This window comes from Falco biarmicus, chromosome 8, assembly GCF_023638135.1.
Source record: "Falco biarmicus isolate bFalBia1 chromosome 8, bFalBia1.pri, whole genome shotgun sequence".
Lineage (NCBI taxonomy): Eukaryota > Metazoa > Chordata > Aves > Falconiformes > Falconidae > Falco > Falco biarmicus.
Window position 1 is genome coordinate 5,697,598 of NC_079295.1, and position 16,866 is coordinate 5,714,463.

General features: G+C 41.6%; 1 protein-coding gene across 1 annotated transcript in view; it reads left to right on the forward strand.

Moving 5' to 3' along the window:
* Positions 1-16,866, forward strand: part of COL5A2 (collagen type V alpha 2 chain) — a 113,067-nt gene that overhangs the window by 43,560 nt on the left and 52,641 nt on the right. Inside the window, exons 2-3 of the mRNA XM_056349466.1 lie at positions 14,200-14,424; positions 15,838-15,851. Of these exons, the coding sequence (XP_056205441.1) occupies positions 14,200-14,424; positions 15,838-15,851 (239 nt within the window). The remainder of the gene's footprint in view (positions 1-14,199; positions 14,425-15,837; positions 15,852-16,866) is intronic.

Genomic DNA, 16,866 nt, shown 5'->3' on the forward strand with positions numbered 1-16,866 from the left:
CACTAAATAGTATATACTATATAGTATATATGTAAATGTATGTACAGAAAAGACAGATAGCTGCTTTTGGCCGTTCATGGAGGTTTGGAAGGTCTGAGTGCAGCACACGTGCATGCCAGTTCTGCCTGGTATGAGATACAACAGGACCCTGTGATCTAGAAATTACCATGAACCTCTAGTGCACTTTGGGGATAGATGCCAGGTATTGCTCATCCTCTGGGAGCTTGCTTAGAACAGAGTGATAGGTATCTATGGGAAAAACAGATGCTGATCAAGGGACTGAAAGTGAAAATCTGTAACTGGTGTAAAGTGGGGAAGATCCAGTCTACTGATAGCTAATGATTTTTCAGAGCTGTGACTCTGAATCAGCTGAAAATGCAACACTGTATTTCCAGACTTTTTCAAGTGTAAGAAATCCGAGTACCTTTGGTGATGCTCTTGATGACTGTAATATTCTGAAGGAGCTAGAAGATGAGAATTCATGCAAAAGCTGTGGTAAATCTGAAGTATGATGGCCCTAATTGATCAACTGGATTTCGGTAGGTGGGTAGAACAAAACATGTTAATTCGCACCGAGGTGTTTTAGTCTTGCTTCACGCAGAAAGGAGAGTAGTGACTCAGGCAATAAAAGTCATCTCTTAAAGGACTTGAACATAAGTATCTTACAGGCTTTGAAGAACCGAGATAATGATCCCATTTCTGTCCTTATGATCATAATGAGCATTGGACTTTACTGTTGTTACCAAGAGCATGTTCCAATGTATTTAGTACTTTGCTGAACTGGACTCCTACTTCTAAACTGATGGTAAAAAAACAACAAACAAAACAAAGGGTTGTTTACTCCTAAATCGTTAGTTTCTTTTCTAATGAATGAGGTGTTGTGGATGACTTCTCCCTATGGAGTTACTGATGCTTACAAAACTTTATTGAGCAGTTCTGGAATGGGAAATTGTAGTGTTAAGGCATCTTCTTGATACAACACTGACAGATATGTAAGGTGGTGAAGTAAAGGAGAGATACTTTGGTTTGTTAGTTTTTTGTTGGTTTTTTTTTTTTTTTTCTTTTTCCTTAGGGAAAGAGTTTCAGGGGAGGAATTTTGGGTTTGGAGGAAAAAGGTGAAGTGGAAGGGTTTTGTGGTTCAGAAAGTGAAATTATGTGGAAGCATAAAAGATAGGAAATGAAGGCACTCTTGGAGGATGAGACAGACCTTGAAGCTCGGGTGATCCTGTGGTAAGCTGGAGTTTGTCTGAACCAAGCAAAATGTTATTTGAGCTTCTCCAGGGAGTCACTCAAAAAATATCGTAGAGAGCTTGTGGATGGTACCATGTTTGTATGCCAGGCTGCTGCTTCAATCACAGAATGCTGTTTAAATGCAAAACCTGTGATAATTCCCTACTCATGTAGAGTGCCCAGGGCCCTAGAGGGGACCTTTAGGTCCTTCATGAAAGGTCCTGGATGCTGAGGTTGAAAGAAGTAAAGGGGCTGTTCTTGTTGCTTGTATTGCAGTCTTAAACACTGTGTGAAAGATGTGGTCGGTGATGCGTTTCATGTACACAAATAGTCACTGCTAATGATCTACTGCATTAGAGAGGAAAAAATGGCACACTGAAAGGTGTTCATGCATGATGAGATTTCAGTGCCTCTAAATGTAACACAATAATGCTTTTCATGGTACTAAAGCCCACTGAAATTAATGGGTGTCTTTTGATTGATGCAAGTGGCTCTGTCCCCCAAGGGTTATCATTTAATAGCATTGAAGGCTAAGTAATAATAAAAAAGAGAGTATTTTTTTTTCAGCTCTCTATGCATTACCATCATGTAATTTTGGAGATAGATAAGCTAGGTTGCATATTTTCACTGTTAAACTGAGTCCAAGGTGATGTGCAGGATTCCTGGCTTCCTGCTGGTGATTTCCACTTCAAAGCCCAAACCAGGTCTGGTCACATAAAACCGCAATTGTAAGTCAGGGTTCCCCATGTTCATACAGATTTCTGAGTGCAACAAAAGACGGAGTATTTACACCAGCAGAGGGGCACGGTCACAGGGTGCCCACATAGCCTGAATTGTTCCCTAAAAGTTGAGTCTAATATCTAAGTTGCATCCCTTACCCATGGATGCTTCACAGACTTTTATTCTTTTTCAAAAGAGAAAATGAACAGCATTTCTGTATTTTTATGCATTCACATGCACCTGATTGCAGCTCCTAACTCTAACCAGTTAACTGGTGCAAAAAGATGTCAGTATTCATAGAGCTTTGCTTTGGAAAAAAAATGGTCTTGTAACTTGGATGCTGCTTTCTTGGGCTTTTAAAGGCTCATATCAAAGAAACAATAGTAGGATAAAATTAAAAAGATCTGAAAAATGATAAAGTAGTTTTGAAAGGAGGAACTACAGGAAATAGAAAGTAGATTAAGTTCAAAGCAAACAGTAGCTGGAGGTGATGACGGCTGGTTTGTTTTAAACTGTGCATCCCTACTTGAATTTTAATTCATTCAAAACCTTTTTAGTATGGACTATTTGCCTGACAAAAGTTCATAATGCTTCATCCCTGAAGTATGGAAGGATATCCAACAAATAAGAGCAGGAGAGCCTGCAGGAAAGCCTTTCATTTCCTCTGTCCCAGAAACCATAATCCTGCAGGAGGGCAAAGTAATGGCTGGTATGTATCTTTTCAAAGAACATTTATCAATGTTTTGCATCTAACTGCCGGGGTGGGTAGGATTTCTTCTTTACTGACCTTTTTTTTTTTTTTTTTACATACAGATATTTTTTTTTAAATGCTCATTTTCGTTATGTATGGAGCAAGAATTGGGACAGTACCAAAGTCAAGTTAAAAATGAAATTGAAATAAAAATATGTGACTTTATTCAAATGCGTAATGCAGGAACAGTCTCCGATAGGTAAAGATACCTCTATTTTTTTTTTTTTTCACACTGGATTTTTCTTACAATGCCTTATTAACAGTAACAAGGGTAACATTGCCATTTCCCACTGTTGCATAAAGGCAAAATAGGAAATGGGTTTGTTTCAACTTCCTTCTTAAACTTTAAGAAGTTATGCAACACTTATGAAAGTGGAGTAAGGATATTCTTTCCCTGACCTAGCTCTATTCTTCCTCTAGTAGGATTTAAATTAAAGTATGTTGGTCTGCAGACATGCGAGTTGACTTGAACCATCCTGGAAGCTGCCAGCCTGTGCTAGAGAGGAAGCTGCTTCTGGGTTTTCCCTAGCCAGGCCGGATGAATTGAGGCAACCTTGAAGAGGTGTCATGACTCAGTAATAATGAAAAAGATAGAATCAGGTCAGGTCAACAAAAATATTTTTTCTCAGCTTGACTTGGATGTTTTTTAACAAGGCTTTTTTGGTATAAAGTTTGCTCTAGCAAACCTCGATGTTTTCTTGACTGAAATAGGTCATTTCAAATATCCTGAAGATGAAAGGAAAGGCTTTCGAGTGGATGTATCTAATAAAAGCACCTTCCTTGGTATTCCAGTAATCCAGTGCTTTCCAACAGCAACAACAATAAAAAATTGTAGAAAAATTCCTGACTGGCTAATTGGCTTGCTTTTATATTCAGTCTGGAGGATTTTCTCATCCCTAACCTTTATAGAAATGAACTGGGCTATACTCACATGTTACTGACATTGTTACTTCTGCACACTGAAAGAAGGAAACTGCTGTTGCTTCTGTATAAGTAATAAATAAGTTTAACTTGTGTAGAAGTTAAACTCTGTCTTGGACATGAGATGCACCTGAACCACTGTCTCTTTCTCATGCACATGTGTGTGCTGGACTTCAGATTACACTTAAAACCAGGCTGCTCCTTTATAACCTTCATCCCTGCTGCCCTGCAGAAGGCAGCTAGGATGCCCTGAGGGCTGCCAAAGCCTTTCAATGTCATCTTGAAACCAGAAGTTGCTGACTGAGCTGTCTGAAGTGTGGTAAAGGTAATGGTAGCAGAACAGAAACAGAGGCTTTGTTCCTGGAATTTTAGCAGACTTTCTTGCTTACCATTCTTTTTTTTTCATTTTTCAGAGGCCCAGTGTTTCAGCAAATGAGTAGCTTTGCTGTACAAACAGCATATTACGAGTATAGCTTTCCAGCAATACCTTCCTACTCCACCCAAACACTGGGTAGTTTTTGCTGCAGTTTGAAATGCTGAGCCTGTTGGAATGCAAAGATTTTTAATTATGGAATTGAATTTTCTTACTAATTACAAATCTTTATTTTTAGTGGAAATAGAGGGTGATATCAGCAAGGATACATTTAGGGGATTACATGAGTCCACTTTGCAAACCGCAATGTAGAAAAGCTTTGTGGAAAAGGCAATGTGTAATGATAGGTTTCTATTGAACTTTGAAGTGTAGAGCTTCAAAGACAGAGGATGTTTGGGCAGCAGCAAGTGTGTTTCTCTTAGATGTAATAAGAAAAGACATCCATACACATTTTGTCTGACTTCAAAGGATCTAAATCCTACAAAACAAGGAAGGCAAACCAGTTCTTTTGCAGTGCATGGTTATTTTATCAGTTAGGCTTTGGGTTTTATAGCATATGTGAAACTAAAACAGTGGAATTTGTAAGAGTTTGGATAGATGGGTGCAGAGAAGACCAGACTGGAGTTTGGGGCTATTTAATGAATTTTCCCTTTGCCGTTTGTTAGATCTGATTGCCTTCTACAAGGAGATAATTGGCTTGGTGCGTGAAGGAAGAGCAGTGGATGCTGTTTACCTTTAGTTAGCAAGGCTTTTGATGGCATCTCCGGCAGCATCCGTAGGCAAACTGGGGAAATATTCGGTCCTGTATTTGGTATGGGACTGAAGGAGTGGACAAGGTGAATAATGAACACCTGGTGGGGCTATCAAGTTCAAAGAGGAATGGCTGGCAGTTCAAAGTCCAAAATCACAGAATCGTTTGGGTCGAAAAAGACCTTGAAGATCAAGTCCAACCATTAATTTAGCACTGCCAAGTCCACCACTAAACCACTCAAGGCTCAGTGCTGGGACCATCAAGAAATGGTTATTGCAGAACTTGGCTGACAGCACAATCTTACCCTGCATGGCTTGTTGCTTGGGCAATCTGTTGCTGGCTGACTGGACGACCAAGATGGCTTCTTGTGGATTTCCGATAGATTTGCTACAGGAATCCAAACGTCCTGTGAGTGGAAACTGTGTCGTGCTAATACTGGCACAGGAAGCAGTTAAGAGAATTTTCTTCACAGCCAAAATGCATTATTTTTAACTGATGCGCAGCAGTCCGAGATTGGATTTTGGAAAGATGAAAATCAACCGTTCATGGATTCCAGAACCGTGAGCCAAAGTAGACAGTAGAGGAATATTACATTTTCATTATAATCTTGCTATTTTAGACTTAGGTTTAAATATATTAGAGGCAGTTCCATATGTCCTGGTAAAATTTGCTTCAATTTGCCATAGCAGCAGGCTGGGCAAAATTACCACCAACAGGGCATGTTTGCTTCCAGAATTGAGCCTCTTACGTTTTAGAAAACGTGCTAATTGCAGTTTTAATTCTGTTTTAATTTTAAAGACAGTGCCTATATTGCTGAACCTGTGTGTTCAGCAGCGCCGAGCCCTGGCCCTGTTCTGCCTCCACTGACGGCAATGCTCTTGCTGCTTGTAAGCTCCTGGCCAAAAGATTCTGCTGTTTCTGTGGGACCAGCCTGTCTTCATGCAAATGAGAGTGATTCTGCTTAAAATGTCATCCCAGAGTCAAGAATGTGCTCCAACACTTTGCTTAGAAAAACAAATGATCTCTGTTGCCTCAAGCCTCTTTTGAAAAAATAAAACGTAACAATTGACCGTGATAAGCACTCCTTCCTTTTAGGCTTTTACTGCAATGAGTCAGGAAGAAAACTGTGGTACAGGCGGCTGTAGCTGAGCTGACTTCACTGTAACTACGCTGCATGACAAAGTCCAAGCTGGGCGCTTGTGGCCGCATGGGCTCGGGCAGAGACCGGGCACGCCACTACTGACTTCAGCTTTTGACTGGTTTGCTCCAACTGCTGAAATTGCGGCAGTGTTTTTTCAGGTTTGCCCTGAATGCCTCCCCATTACAATCTGTGCACAGCCTTAGACATTTGGAAGTAATTTTATTTCCCACTGTATGCTTGAAGCTTGACTGCTGTCATCTGAGAACATTTGCATAAGTACCGCAGGCTCTTCAAACTCCCTCCTTCACCCTGCTCTCCTACAGGCACCAAGCAATGTGTCCAGCCATCCTAATTGTGAACCAAAGTAAACCCATGAAAAACAAAGTAAAAACATCTAATTGCATTCATGGCATAACTAGTGAGTTAGTTTAAGTGCTCTCAAGGTATGCAGATCTAAGACACTGCTGTACCCAACAGAAAAGGACCCGCCTGACCCATCTTTCAGCAACGTGTCACTGCTGCACAGTTCCCTGCCGGTAGCGTAAGATGTTTAGAAAGGTTGAGTCTGGTACAGTAGCTCAGGAACAGTGAGGTAAATATGCAGATACAAAATCATCAGATGATCTTAGGGAATTGAATAGTATAATAAACATTGGATAATGCTGTGGGACCAGCAAGAGAAATCCTTCTTACAGGAAGGGATCCCAATATATTCTGCCTTTTTATCTAGTGTGTGTTGAATCTTGTAATAAAAAAAAATGTCTTTGATCATTCTGTGTTGGAAATTAATTTTATCCATCAAAAGGCAAGAAAAACTATTCACACTGATGGAGACATAATTACCTGACCCTGTGAGTTGGGGAAATAAGGACCTCCAAACCAAATGTAGGGTAGTGTTGCTTCCAGCCAGTAAAGGAAGCGGTGGAGAAGCAGCTGTGTACTTGGGATGTTAATTTAAAATTCATTCAGAGGAGTCTAACTGTATCCTAAGTGTAGTTTTTCCATTTCAGTTTTCCTTATTCAGCCAAATCTGGAATCACAATGCTGAGTGAAAACCAGAATCATTTATTTTGGCACAATTTTCTGGAAGAGACAAAACCCAGTTGCCAGATCACACTCTGAGAGCCCTTTACCTGGAAGATGACCTTCCCTCCCGAGTCAGGGTACATGGGTTTGCTGTTGCTTTCTGCCTCTGGGCTGTCGTGTAGAGCTTGGAGGTTGGACTTTCTTGGCTGATGAATCTCGGAAGTGACCTTCCTCCCCTTAGTGCCATCCAGAAGAGACTGGCCAGCTGCAAAGTGTATATCTTTAGTAAGGCTTTGGTTAACTGCTGTAGCAATTTCAACAGTTAATTAAGTCTCTGCTTGGGAACTGACTTGTACCTTGATACTTGGCAGTATTTATCATGACATTATTTGTGGACTTTTCAGGAAAAACAGTCGAGTCTGTAATTTTCCACTCCTAAAATATATGTTTTAAAATTATCTGCATCATTTAGGAGAACACCCTGGGACTTTTCTGCTTCTGAAACGAGGCACAGAGGGTTGCAGCTCCTTGTCTAGAGGGCTGACCCCCCCGTCACATTGGAAACTCATTTGGAATTAAGACCATTCAGTGTCCATTAATCTGTGGAATGCTTTTAAACCATTATTGTCAACTTTGCAAATTATCCTCTAGGATTTTTTTAAAGCAGGAACTCTGCAGAACGGATTGAAGAACCCCACCTCTCTTTCCTAAGAAACAGTTCTGATATAACCCTGGTTTCCTACAGGTTTGTGTTTTAAACTGTGTTCCTGTGCCCATTTCCAAAAGTATATTGAGAGGGGTTTGTTGTTATCCACTTGTTCTATGAGGGAGTCTTGGTGGGGCACTAACCTGGAGCTCCCTTCTCTTCCTAACTGTGCGTGTTCGCAACATTTGCAGGAGCACAGTTGCCTTAGTGACCTGGTCTCTCAAGGTCTGTCAAACCTGGCCAAAATCAGCCACTGGAATCAAATGGGCTTGGGGCTGCGAATGTCACAGGGCAGCCAGTGGGGTCGCACAAGACTAATTTCATAGAATGATTTAGATTGGAAAAGATCTTTAAGATCACCAAGTCCAGCCGTTAACTCAGGACTGCCCAGCCCACCGCTGAACCATGGCCCTAAGCTCCACATCTACATGTCTTTTAAACCCCTCCAGGGATGGTGACCCCACCCCCGCCCTGGGCAGCCTGTCCCAGGACTTCACCATCCTTTTGGTGAAGAAATGTTCCCTCACACCCAACCTAAACCTCCCCTGGTGCAACTTGGGGCTGTTTCCTCTAGTCCTATGGCTTAGGAAACCATAGGGGAAATGCATGAAGACATGTTCACCCCGACCTTCAGCGGGTGTACAACACCACAGAGCCACAGACTTTGAGCAAGCCATCTTATTTTAGACCAGTGAATGTCTGTGCTGGTTATTCTATTAGACAGCCCTGTAATGAATAAATCCTCTGCATGATACTTTCGATGAATCTGTGTGTGTCGTTCATTGCTTGCTCTCCTGGCTATGTAGGGAGCCTTAAAATGACTTTGAAGCCACGGAGTGGACATTCATCTTATTGTAACCCTCAGTGAATTAGCAATGTGTTACAGACCTTGTTAGTGGTTAGTGTTTCCAAAAGAATGCTGGGTTATTTGGATTTAAGTGCAGTTGTACTGTAGCTGTTACCTGAAGCTCATAGAGACGTACGATGTATCCTGAATGGAAATGTCTGAATGCAAATTTGATTTAATTTTGACAGTCGAAGGTTTCCTATTAAGTGAATTGTGAATTGGTTCAGCCTTTTATTAGTAAGGGATTCCAGGTTCATCCTCGTGTATGTAAGTGTAAAGTACATGCGTACAATGTGAGCATTGATAATTGTTAACAATAATTGCTTCTGTACAACAGATGCAAAACAGGTTTTGTATTTGTCAGCGCTCCTGAAAATCACTTGATTTTCAAAATAATTGGTGTTTACCTTATAATTTGCATGGTGTGGTAATTTGGATAGTATTTTATTACCACTCAAAAAGAGTTATCAAAGATAAAAAAACAGGTGGTCCGATTCTTATTGGAGTAAATTAGAGGGGGTTTTTTCCATTCATTTAACGGGAATGGGATCAAGCTTTACATTACTGTTGCAACAGGCTGACAATAAAAGATTATTTAATGCCCAGTGCCTCTTGTCCCTCTCTTGGCAGTTGGCACCCGTGCATGACAGTACATCTGCAAAATGGTTGTTGGCACGTATCACCTTTCACTTTGATTTATTTCTGCACCTCTGATATGTGAGTTAGCAGGATTAAATTTTGTAATTCATAACTTGAAACTTAGCTTTTCAAGTGCTAGGAATTTTTTTTTTCCCCAAACTTAAAAAATGCTGTATCTATGTAATCTTATGTTTCCTTACACTTTGTAGAAACTAGAATCTGGATGACAAAGAGAGGATGAGAAGCTACCTGCGCAAGCTGTTTTATTTCCAGCCCTTTTTTCATTAAATAACCATACCTCTTCTGTTCCAGTCTTTTTATATTAAGCAGCATAAAAACGTTGGGATTTGGTTACAGTATGCATCAAGAAGTCCCTCTTAGCAGAAGAAAATGTAAAACTGGCCGCCTGTGCTTTCAATACCAGTCATCATCTTTCTGCCTCTGTTGGTCTATGTTCTCTGCTGCTGTAGGTTTGTCAGCCTTTAGGCTCCTTTAATTATTGCATTGGTAGGACTAGTAAAAATGCAATGAAATGGAGCCTGCTTTGCTGACAAATCCCCTTTTTCCCCTTACCATTTCATTGATAAAGTTGTTAATGTGTGCAGAAAACCTATATATCTGCAGGTTTTGCTCCAGCCATTTTTCCCCCAAGCACTGAGAGTGTATTCCCTTCCAATGGTACACCCACCATCTCCTCAGCCGGGCGCCGGCGGACAACTGCTTCCATATCAGGTTGTCTGAAAGCAGAGACAGGTAATGGGACTGAAGTTTGCAGTTTTGCGGACGTTTCTGCAAGGAAAAATAAGACCTTAGGTTGTCAGCTTCAGCAAGCTGTTTGTACATGTGGAATAGTGTCTTTTCTCCCCCTTCTTACCCTTTGCTTTTAAAATATTTTTGCTCAAGACGCTGTGGTTTTCTACCTCCCTCTCCACCACGCTTAATTTTCTTGTGGTGTTATTTTCCTTCTTTTTTTCCTCTTTGTTCTGTCTGGTTCCATGCCCAGGCCTTTTCTGTTTCACTTGCAGACGCAAACCAGAAGTCGATGAAGGCAATAAGGGTACAATCGTGTGGAGCGACTTTAAACAGCAAAGCAAGCAACACTGAATTTGCAGGTGTTGCTTTAAAAACGCTGTGTATTTGGTAGTGGAGGATTGAAACGGATTCATATGCTGGCTTTTAAAACACTGTCCTGTTGTTGGCTTCTTGAGGAGTTGAATTAACTTGGAGAGGCATTTAATGGAAAGGAAAACAAGCTCAGCGTAACATGCCCAAAGCAAGGTGTGCCTTGCACACCTCTACTGGGCCTGAACTTCTTTGACTTGACGCATGCTTGTGCTGATTGATGGGCTTTGACGGCCATCTAGTGGCTGGCATGGGGGTTCTCCCCCTCCCCCCCACCCCCCACCCCCAAAATTTCTGTGGTCTCAAAACCGGGCCTGGGTATGTCAGTGCACGATGTGATTTTTAGTTCCAACCTGTTGATGTGTAGCCCCGGGGTATGATGGCTTCGTGTGTTGGCTGAACTGGCTATTTGACTTCTGGTCAAATAGTTCCACAGAGCGAAACTGAGACGCTGACAGATCAATGTATAGCAGAAAAGTAACGGCGTTGTTCTCACTGCGCTTTTCATGGAAATCCTCCTTCACGAAGGTTGGTTGTGCAAGCTCGTGGATGAATGAGGCCTTAAATATATCATCAGGCATTTCTTCTACCTTGCCTTTTATATTTGCAGGCTGCTTTGAAACTGATTTTCACCGACTTCAATGGATTCGCAGCCCTGTGGATTCTCTAGTCGGGTCCAGTACCAGAGTTGTACTTTTTGTTGGTGAGAAAGGCATGAGGTACTAGGCTAGCGGAGCCTTTTGCCATACGCAGAATTCCCAAAGCCGCTTCTCAAACCCTTCCTCACCTTGTGTTACAACTGCAGGGGCAGCAAGAAGAGGCGACGTGAAGAGTTTGGGAACTGGTCTCTGTAATTAAAAAAACCAACTTGCAGATTTCCAAACCAGAGTGGAAATGACAGAACAATTCCTGTGTGTCTTTCCTGGTCTGGGTGTAGGTGGATAACGTGCCTGTGGTTCAGGTCTGAGAGTAAAATGTCAAACTGTGTTTGTGGAAGGAGATGGCTCTGAAATAGCTGCTCTTCGCAGGTTACTCTCTGTGCGATGCCGTCATAGCAAAAAGGAGAACAATAAGAACCAAAGTAATCAAAAGTTTTAAAATAAAAAAAGAAAAGATTACTGTTAAAATAATTACTGTTTTCTGGCAGTATTGTGGGGTGGGTTTGGGGTTTTTTTGGTTATCTTTTTAATGGTCAGCAACCTGATTGGAAAACGGACGGCTTCGTACGCTTCCAGGAGTTGGTCTGCACTTTCCCCCCACCTTTGTCCTCCTTCCCTCCACCTTTGTCCGACTTCCCCCCACCTTTGTCCCACTTCCCCCACCGAGCAGCCCCCTGGCAGGAGCTGGGCACCACCTGGCTCAGCGCCGGTTTGCCGAAGCAGTTGCTACGTGGTTTATTTGAAGTTCTGACAGAATGCTGACTTGGGGCTCGGGAACTTTTGAAATTTCCTTTATGCAAACTGCTGCTCCTCTGAGCAGCGAGAGGAGTTCTGCGGGCGATACGTTAGGGAAGACACAGCCCATATGGCAGCCACCTGGGGGGGAAGGCGAACTGTGTCAGACAGTGCGCTGTGTCAGGCACCCAAGGGAGCGGCGAGGGCAGTGCTGTCCAAAACACGGCCTGCGCGTCGGGAGGTGATTCTCACCCTGTCAGAAATGGACTGTCCGGCGCACTCGGCCGAGGTCTGCAGCACCCCTGCAGCTGGTGTGCTGAACCAACCGACGAGGGGAGCTGACGCGGTGGGAGTTTGATTTCGGTCTCTGTTAGCGAGCTGCAGAAGTTAGGGATGGCAGGCAACAGTTCAATGAGACATCTGCTTCGTGTCTCCGAGCTTTGACATTGATGGAGTGACTGGGCTTGAGTTGAGGCATGAAACTGAAATTCCAAATCTGTTCGTATTTATTACTTTGTGATTTTCTGTTTACATCTGGTTTAAATTAGGACAGAAATGCATAGAACAGTGAAACTGGCCTTGTGCTTGGAGCTGCTAATTTGTACGCTAATTACAGGTTTTCCTTGAAAATAATGGTCGTGATCTTTGACTAGCAGGATGTGTCATGTATGTATAGTGCCTGTGTGCATATATTTATAAATATAATATTTTATATATATATATATATATATATATATAAAGATAGCCCCTATTCCCAGTCTTGTATCAGAAATTTTAGGGCTGTAGTGCTGTTTGGGAATTTTCAAATAATGGTTTTAACTGGATTGTACAGTTCCAAACACGTTGTTGATAGGAAGGTTTCTGTCATCAGATGGAGCTCCCACCCAGGTAAAAATAATCTCTGCAGCATGCCAGAGGTCAGAAGAATAATTTGGGGACTGTGTGTGACAGCTTCCCTGAGTGTGACTCAGGGCACCTTGGCACAGAGTTCTTGGTTTGCAGGTTGGTGACCTGTCTAGGGACGGCCCAGGGACAGTTCATTGCTTTTGCAGGAGCTGGTATTCCTTTAGGGGCTGAAATATTTATTGGGCCAGTGATTGTTGTGGGGTTTTTTTTTGGTTTGTGTGTGGTGGTTGGTTTGGTTTTGTTTTTTTTTTCTGATAGAGCATTTTGTAAAATGTTGGATACCCCAAGAAAAGTTTCCACTTCACTTGATTTTTTTAATTCTTTATTAGACTTGTTTTATTTTCAGGGGGAAAAACTGAGACATACTCACCTCATGATTAAAAAACTAGTCCAGGTATTTGGAGTATTTGCCTACAGTGTAGGAAGAAACCAAAGGTATAGACTTAAGTATGGATAGAACAGTACCTAAACAGGTGGTTATGTCCTCTTAAATGCTGCCATCGGTCCAACGGGGAAATTTTTAAAATTTCTAAGTTATAAATTCGACACAGAGAATTTGTTCCACCTTGGTGACTGTAGATTGGTTGGAGAGGAGAGAGCAAAAATTATATTGAATGGCTTTCTAAATAATTAGTAAGAAATTGATTCTAAACTGGAATTCAAGGAAAAGAAAGAAAAGGAATAGCATTAAGACAAGAAACAAACATTCTGTGAACAGAGTGGATTAGGTTAAAAATTACATACGTAATTTGAATAAAATAGAATGACCTCGTTACAAATTTATGAATATATGCATAGATAGGACGTGTGCATCTAGTCAGTCAGTGCTGTTCCTATGTGAATGGCCACACAACAATGGTCTTCCATATATAGTTAATATATATAAGAAGTGTTTTGTATATAGTTGATGTATATCCATAGCAATGATTTATTATTGCTGGGGCAATGTGTAGGGCTATGACCAGCTGGATTATAAAACCTGAGCACAAGAAGTAGTTCGAGGAGCGTCTCTGTGCTCAGCTGGAGGCACTGCTGCAAGTGCCCTTGCGGTAGAGACCGCTGTTGCCACTGCTCAGTGACTGATTGTCCCGTTTGGAAAATGTGATTCTCCATGTTGGTATTCCCTTACACCAAGACCCCGGTAAATGAGGTTTTGTTGGGTTTTTTTCTTTTCTTTTCAACAAGCACTGCTGTGCCTGTTCCACACTGTGGTAGGGCTGGCTGTGCAGGCTACCTGCAGCAGGTAGGGCATGCTGTTTGGTACAGAAGTCTCACAGTTCTCCTCCCCAGGCATCTCTAATGCACAACAGTTGCAAAGAGCAGGCAAGTGGCAGGAGTTCCTCAGCATGGAGTTAGCACTCCGCTGAGCAGAACGCCATCCCGAGGCTTGGGAGGCAATGTTCCTTTGATACTGCGGTGGGTTTGTGTGCTCCATGACGACTCTGTTTTACTCCTTTCTGATTAAGAGCTAAGGTGGTAAAGTAAGAAAGACATTTAACATGACTGATATTTAAAAATCCTTAACATCAACTTCAGCTATGCTAGTGGACTGTTTTCTTCGTGTATGTGGTGCTGCTTCTCATCTCCAGCTGTGCTTTTCCCTTGTCCAGACCTACTTCTCCTTTGATTTCGCAGTGGGAAAACATGTTGTATATTCTCTCTCCTATCTCAGGAGAAGATGTTGAAGAAATAGCCTGCACTCAGAATGGCCAGATGTACTTGAACAGGGATATTTGGAAGCCCTCACCATGCCAAATTTGCGTCTGTGACAATGGAGCTATTCTTTGCGATGAAATCCAGTGTCAAGACGTGCTGGAGTGTGAGAACCCGCAGGTGCCCCCGGGAGAGTGCTGTCCTGTGTGTCCCCACACAACACGCGACTTTGACACCACCATTGGTAAGATTGCTTTCCAGTTTGCTTTTTTTTTGAAAAGAGAGACAGCCCAGAGGGTCAGGAACCTCCTAATACTGCAATTTCTAATAGTATTTCCATGGCGAAGATTTAAATCTGAAAATAGTAGATACTTGGCAGTTATCTTCCATCTTGGGTTGCACCTGAGCTGGCTCTGGAAACAGTTTTCTTCTGACTGTGAATCTGGTATAAGCCCAAATGGTTTTATAATAAAAGGCTGATCTGGATTCCAGCTTGGTATTTCAGAGAAGTTGAATTCTGGCTGCTTTTTGTGGTTTATCTGGAACTGAAAGATAAATACAGTACGATAAGTATATATAATAAGCACGTTAAGATAAATACATGTTTACTACATAATTTATATAATAAAATATGCGATACAAGGTCCCTCCAATAGGTGCATAAATATAAACACTAAAATGTAAGCAGTATAAAGTGTTTCCCCAAAGGGGAAACATGGACATGTGATCCTTTTGTGAGACATAAGAATACCAGTCCATTTCTCCTTCCTAGAGAGACTTGGATGAAGCAATCCCCCTCAATTTTCCTACAAGAATATCTCTTAACTTGGAATTAATGCTCATTAATACTGCGTATTGAATTATTCAAACTACGTTCTATATATAATAGTTAAAGCTATTTCTTCAGGAGAAATAATTGCTGATGATGAGCTTAATGTAGAGTAAAGCAGTGATAAAGAGCGTGGGACCTGTGTAATGGACCAATGGAGCAAGATATGACCAGCATTAATAAACAGATGGTGCATCCTGCTGTGTTTTGGGAGGCATTAGGTCAAGGCCACAAGGTACACATAATGAATAATCAAAGCAGTATGGAATCATTCCAGAATTCCTTACTGTTATTCAAGGTATTAATAAAACATTCCTCTGAAGGACCTTTGTGGGTATGAGTGTGGCTCTGAATGCAGGCATGTGATATTGCAGGTGCTTTTCAAACAAGGAAAGGTCAGAAATTGCTCGGTCAGCCCTATCTTTTAAAAAATACCACGTTATGTGTTGGGGGTCCAGCAATGCTGCTTGTATTGAAGTCAGTAATAAAGAATCCTTTGACTGCACTGACAACCATTAGGCCAGCTTCAGGCAATTCTCCCAAAATGGCTTGCCTGAAGTGCTTTTTCTGATTCTGTGCCATGATGAAAGAGGCTGAGAATCAGGGGCCATCACTGCCAACCTTTCCTGTTCCTCACCCTGAACACGGGAGTACGCGTATCCCTGGGGACTGCCCCAGCTCCCTGTAGGTGATACACCATCCTCCCTGCATCCAGGAGCAGGGGTGGCTCTAGCTGCAGCAACACCTTCACTCAACTCTTACCATGCTCTGTCTTTTAGAATAAAAACATTAATTTCCTCTCTTTTCTTCTTTTGTCCTTTTTAATAGGTAGAGGAAGAAAGGTAAGACTTCCTTATTTTTTTTTCTCTCTCTCTTATATTACAACTGTCAAAAGAATCATTTGCATCTCCTTGGAGCATTTCACAGATATTAAATATAATCTCTGTTAAACTCACCTGATTTTTCCTCTTGGTCTTCCTCAGCAGCTATGGAGATTGCAGTCCCCATGCAAAATATTCTGGGATGCAGGCAAAAATCCTGGTCTATAATATAGAGAATCCCCTGGCTGAAAATCCCTGCTGTCTACATCAAAGGCATTCCAGTTTCAGTAGTTTGGTTGTTTCATCTCTACCAATGCCACAAAATGAGGGAAGGGACCACTAGATCATCAGAAGCCAAACTATTAAAACTTCCAGCTTGTTTTTGTTGCTGAGACTCATCTGCTCCATGTGCAGCAGGCAGGCGCGGGACGATGCGTTCTTGCACAGAGCTGTGGTTCTGTGGGCAGCAGCTCTCACCATATGCAATTAAACAAAGATAAGATCTATTCTTATGAAAGAAATTAAATTATCTGCTGATAAATGAGCTTCTCAGTAAGCAACTACAAGAAATAATTGAAATAATTTTTAGGTGATCAAGTAGACACACTGACTGAAAGTGAGTAGCTCTCTGTGCAGAGGCAGTTCATGGAATTAAATGGACTGTAACCAACCTGTTATTACTTGATAAGCAAGGCAGGAAGTTTTTTATCTTTACAAATTTTTATTTTTTTTCCTTAATGAAATGGTTGCCACCAATCGGTCTAAACCCAGGTATTTTATGTAACATATAATCATCATCAACGCATTCAGCTCAAAGAAAAGTCAATTGGCAAATGCTGTGTCCTTCATGCTGAAGCTCTGCGGTATCACTTTGTGTTCTGTCCCTACACTGCAGGAGGACACGCAGCCTTTTTATGGCTGTAGATTTAATGATAGGATTTTTAATTTAATACCTTGAAGAAATGGAATGTGAAGTCTTCTGTGGGCTCTGAATTTCATCTGAAGTAAATAATCCAATAACAGAACTACAATATGT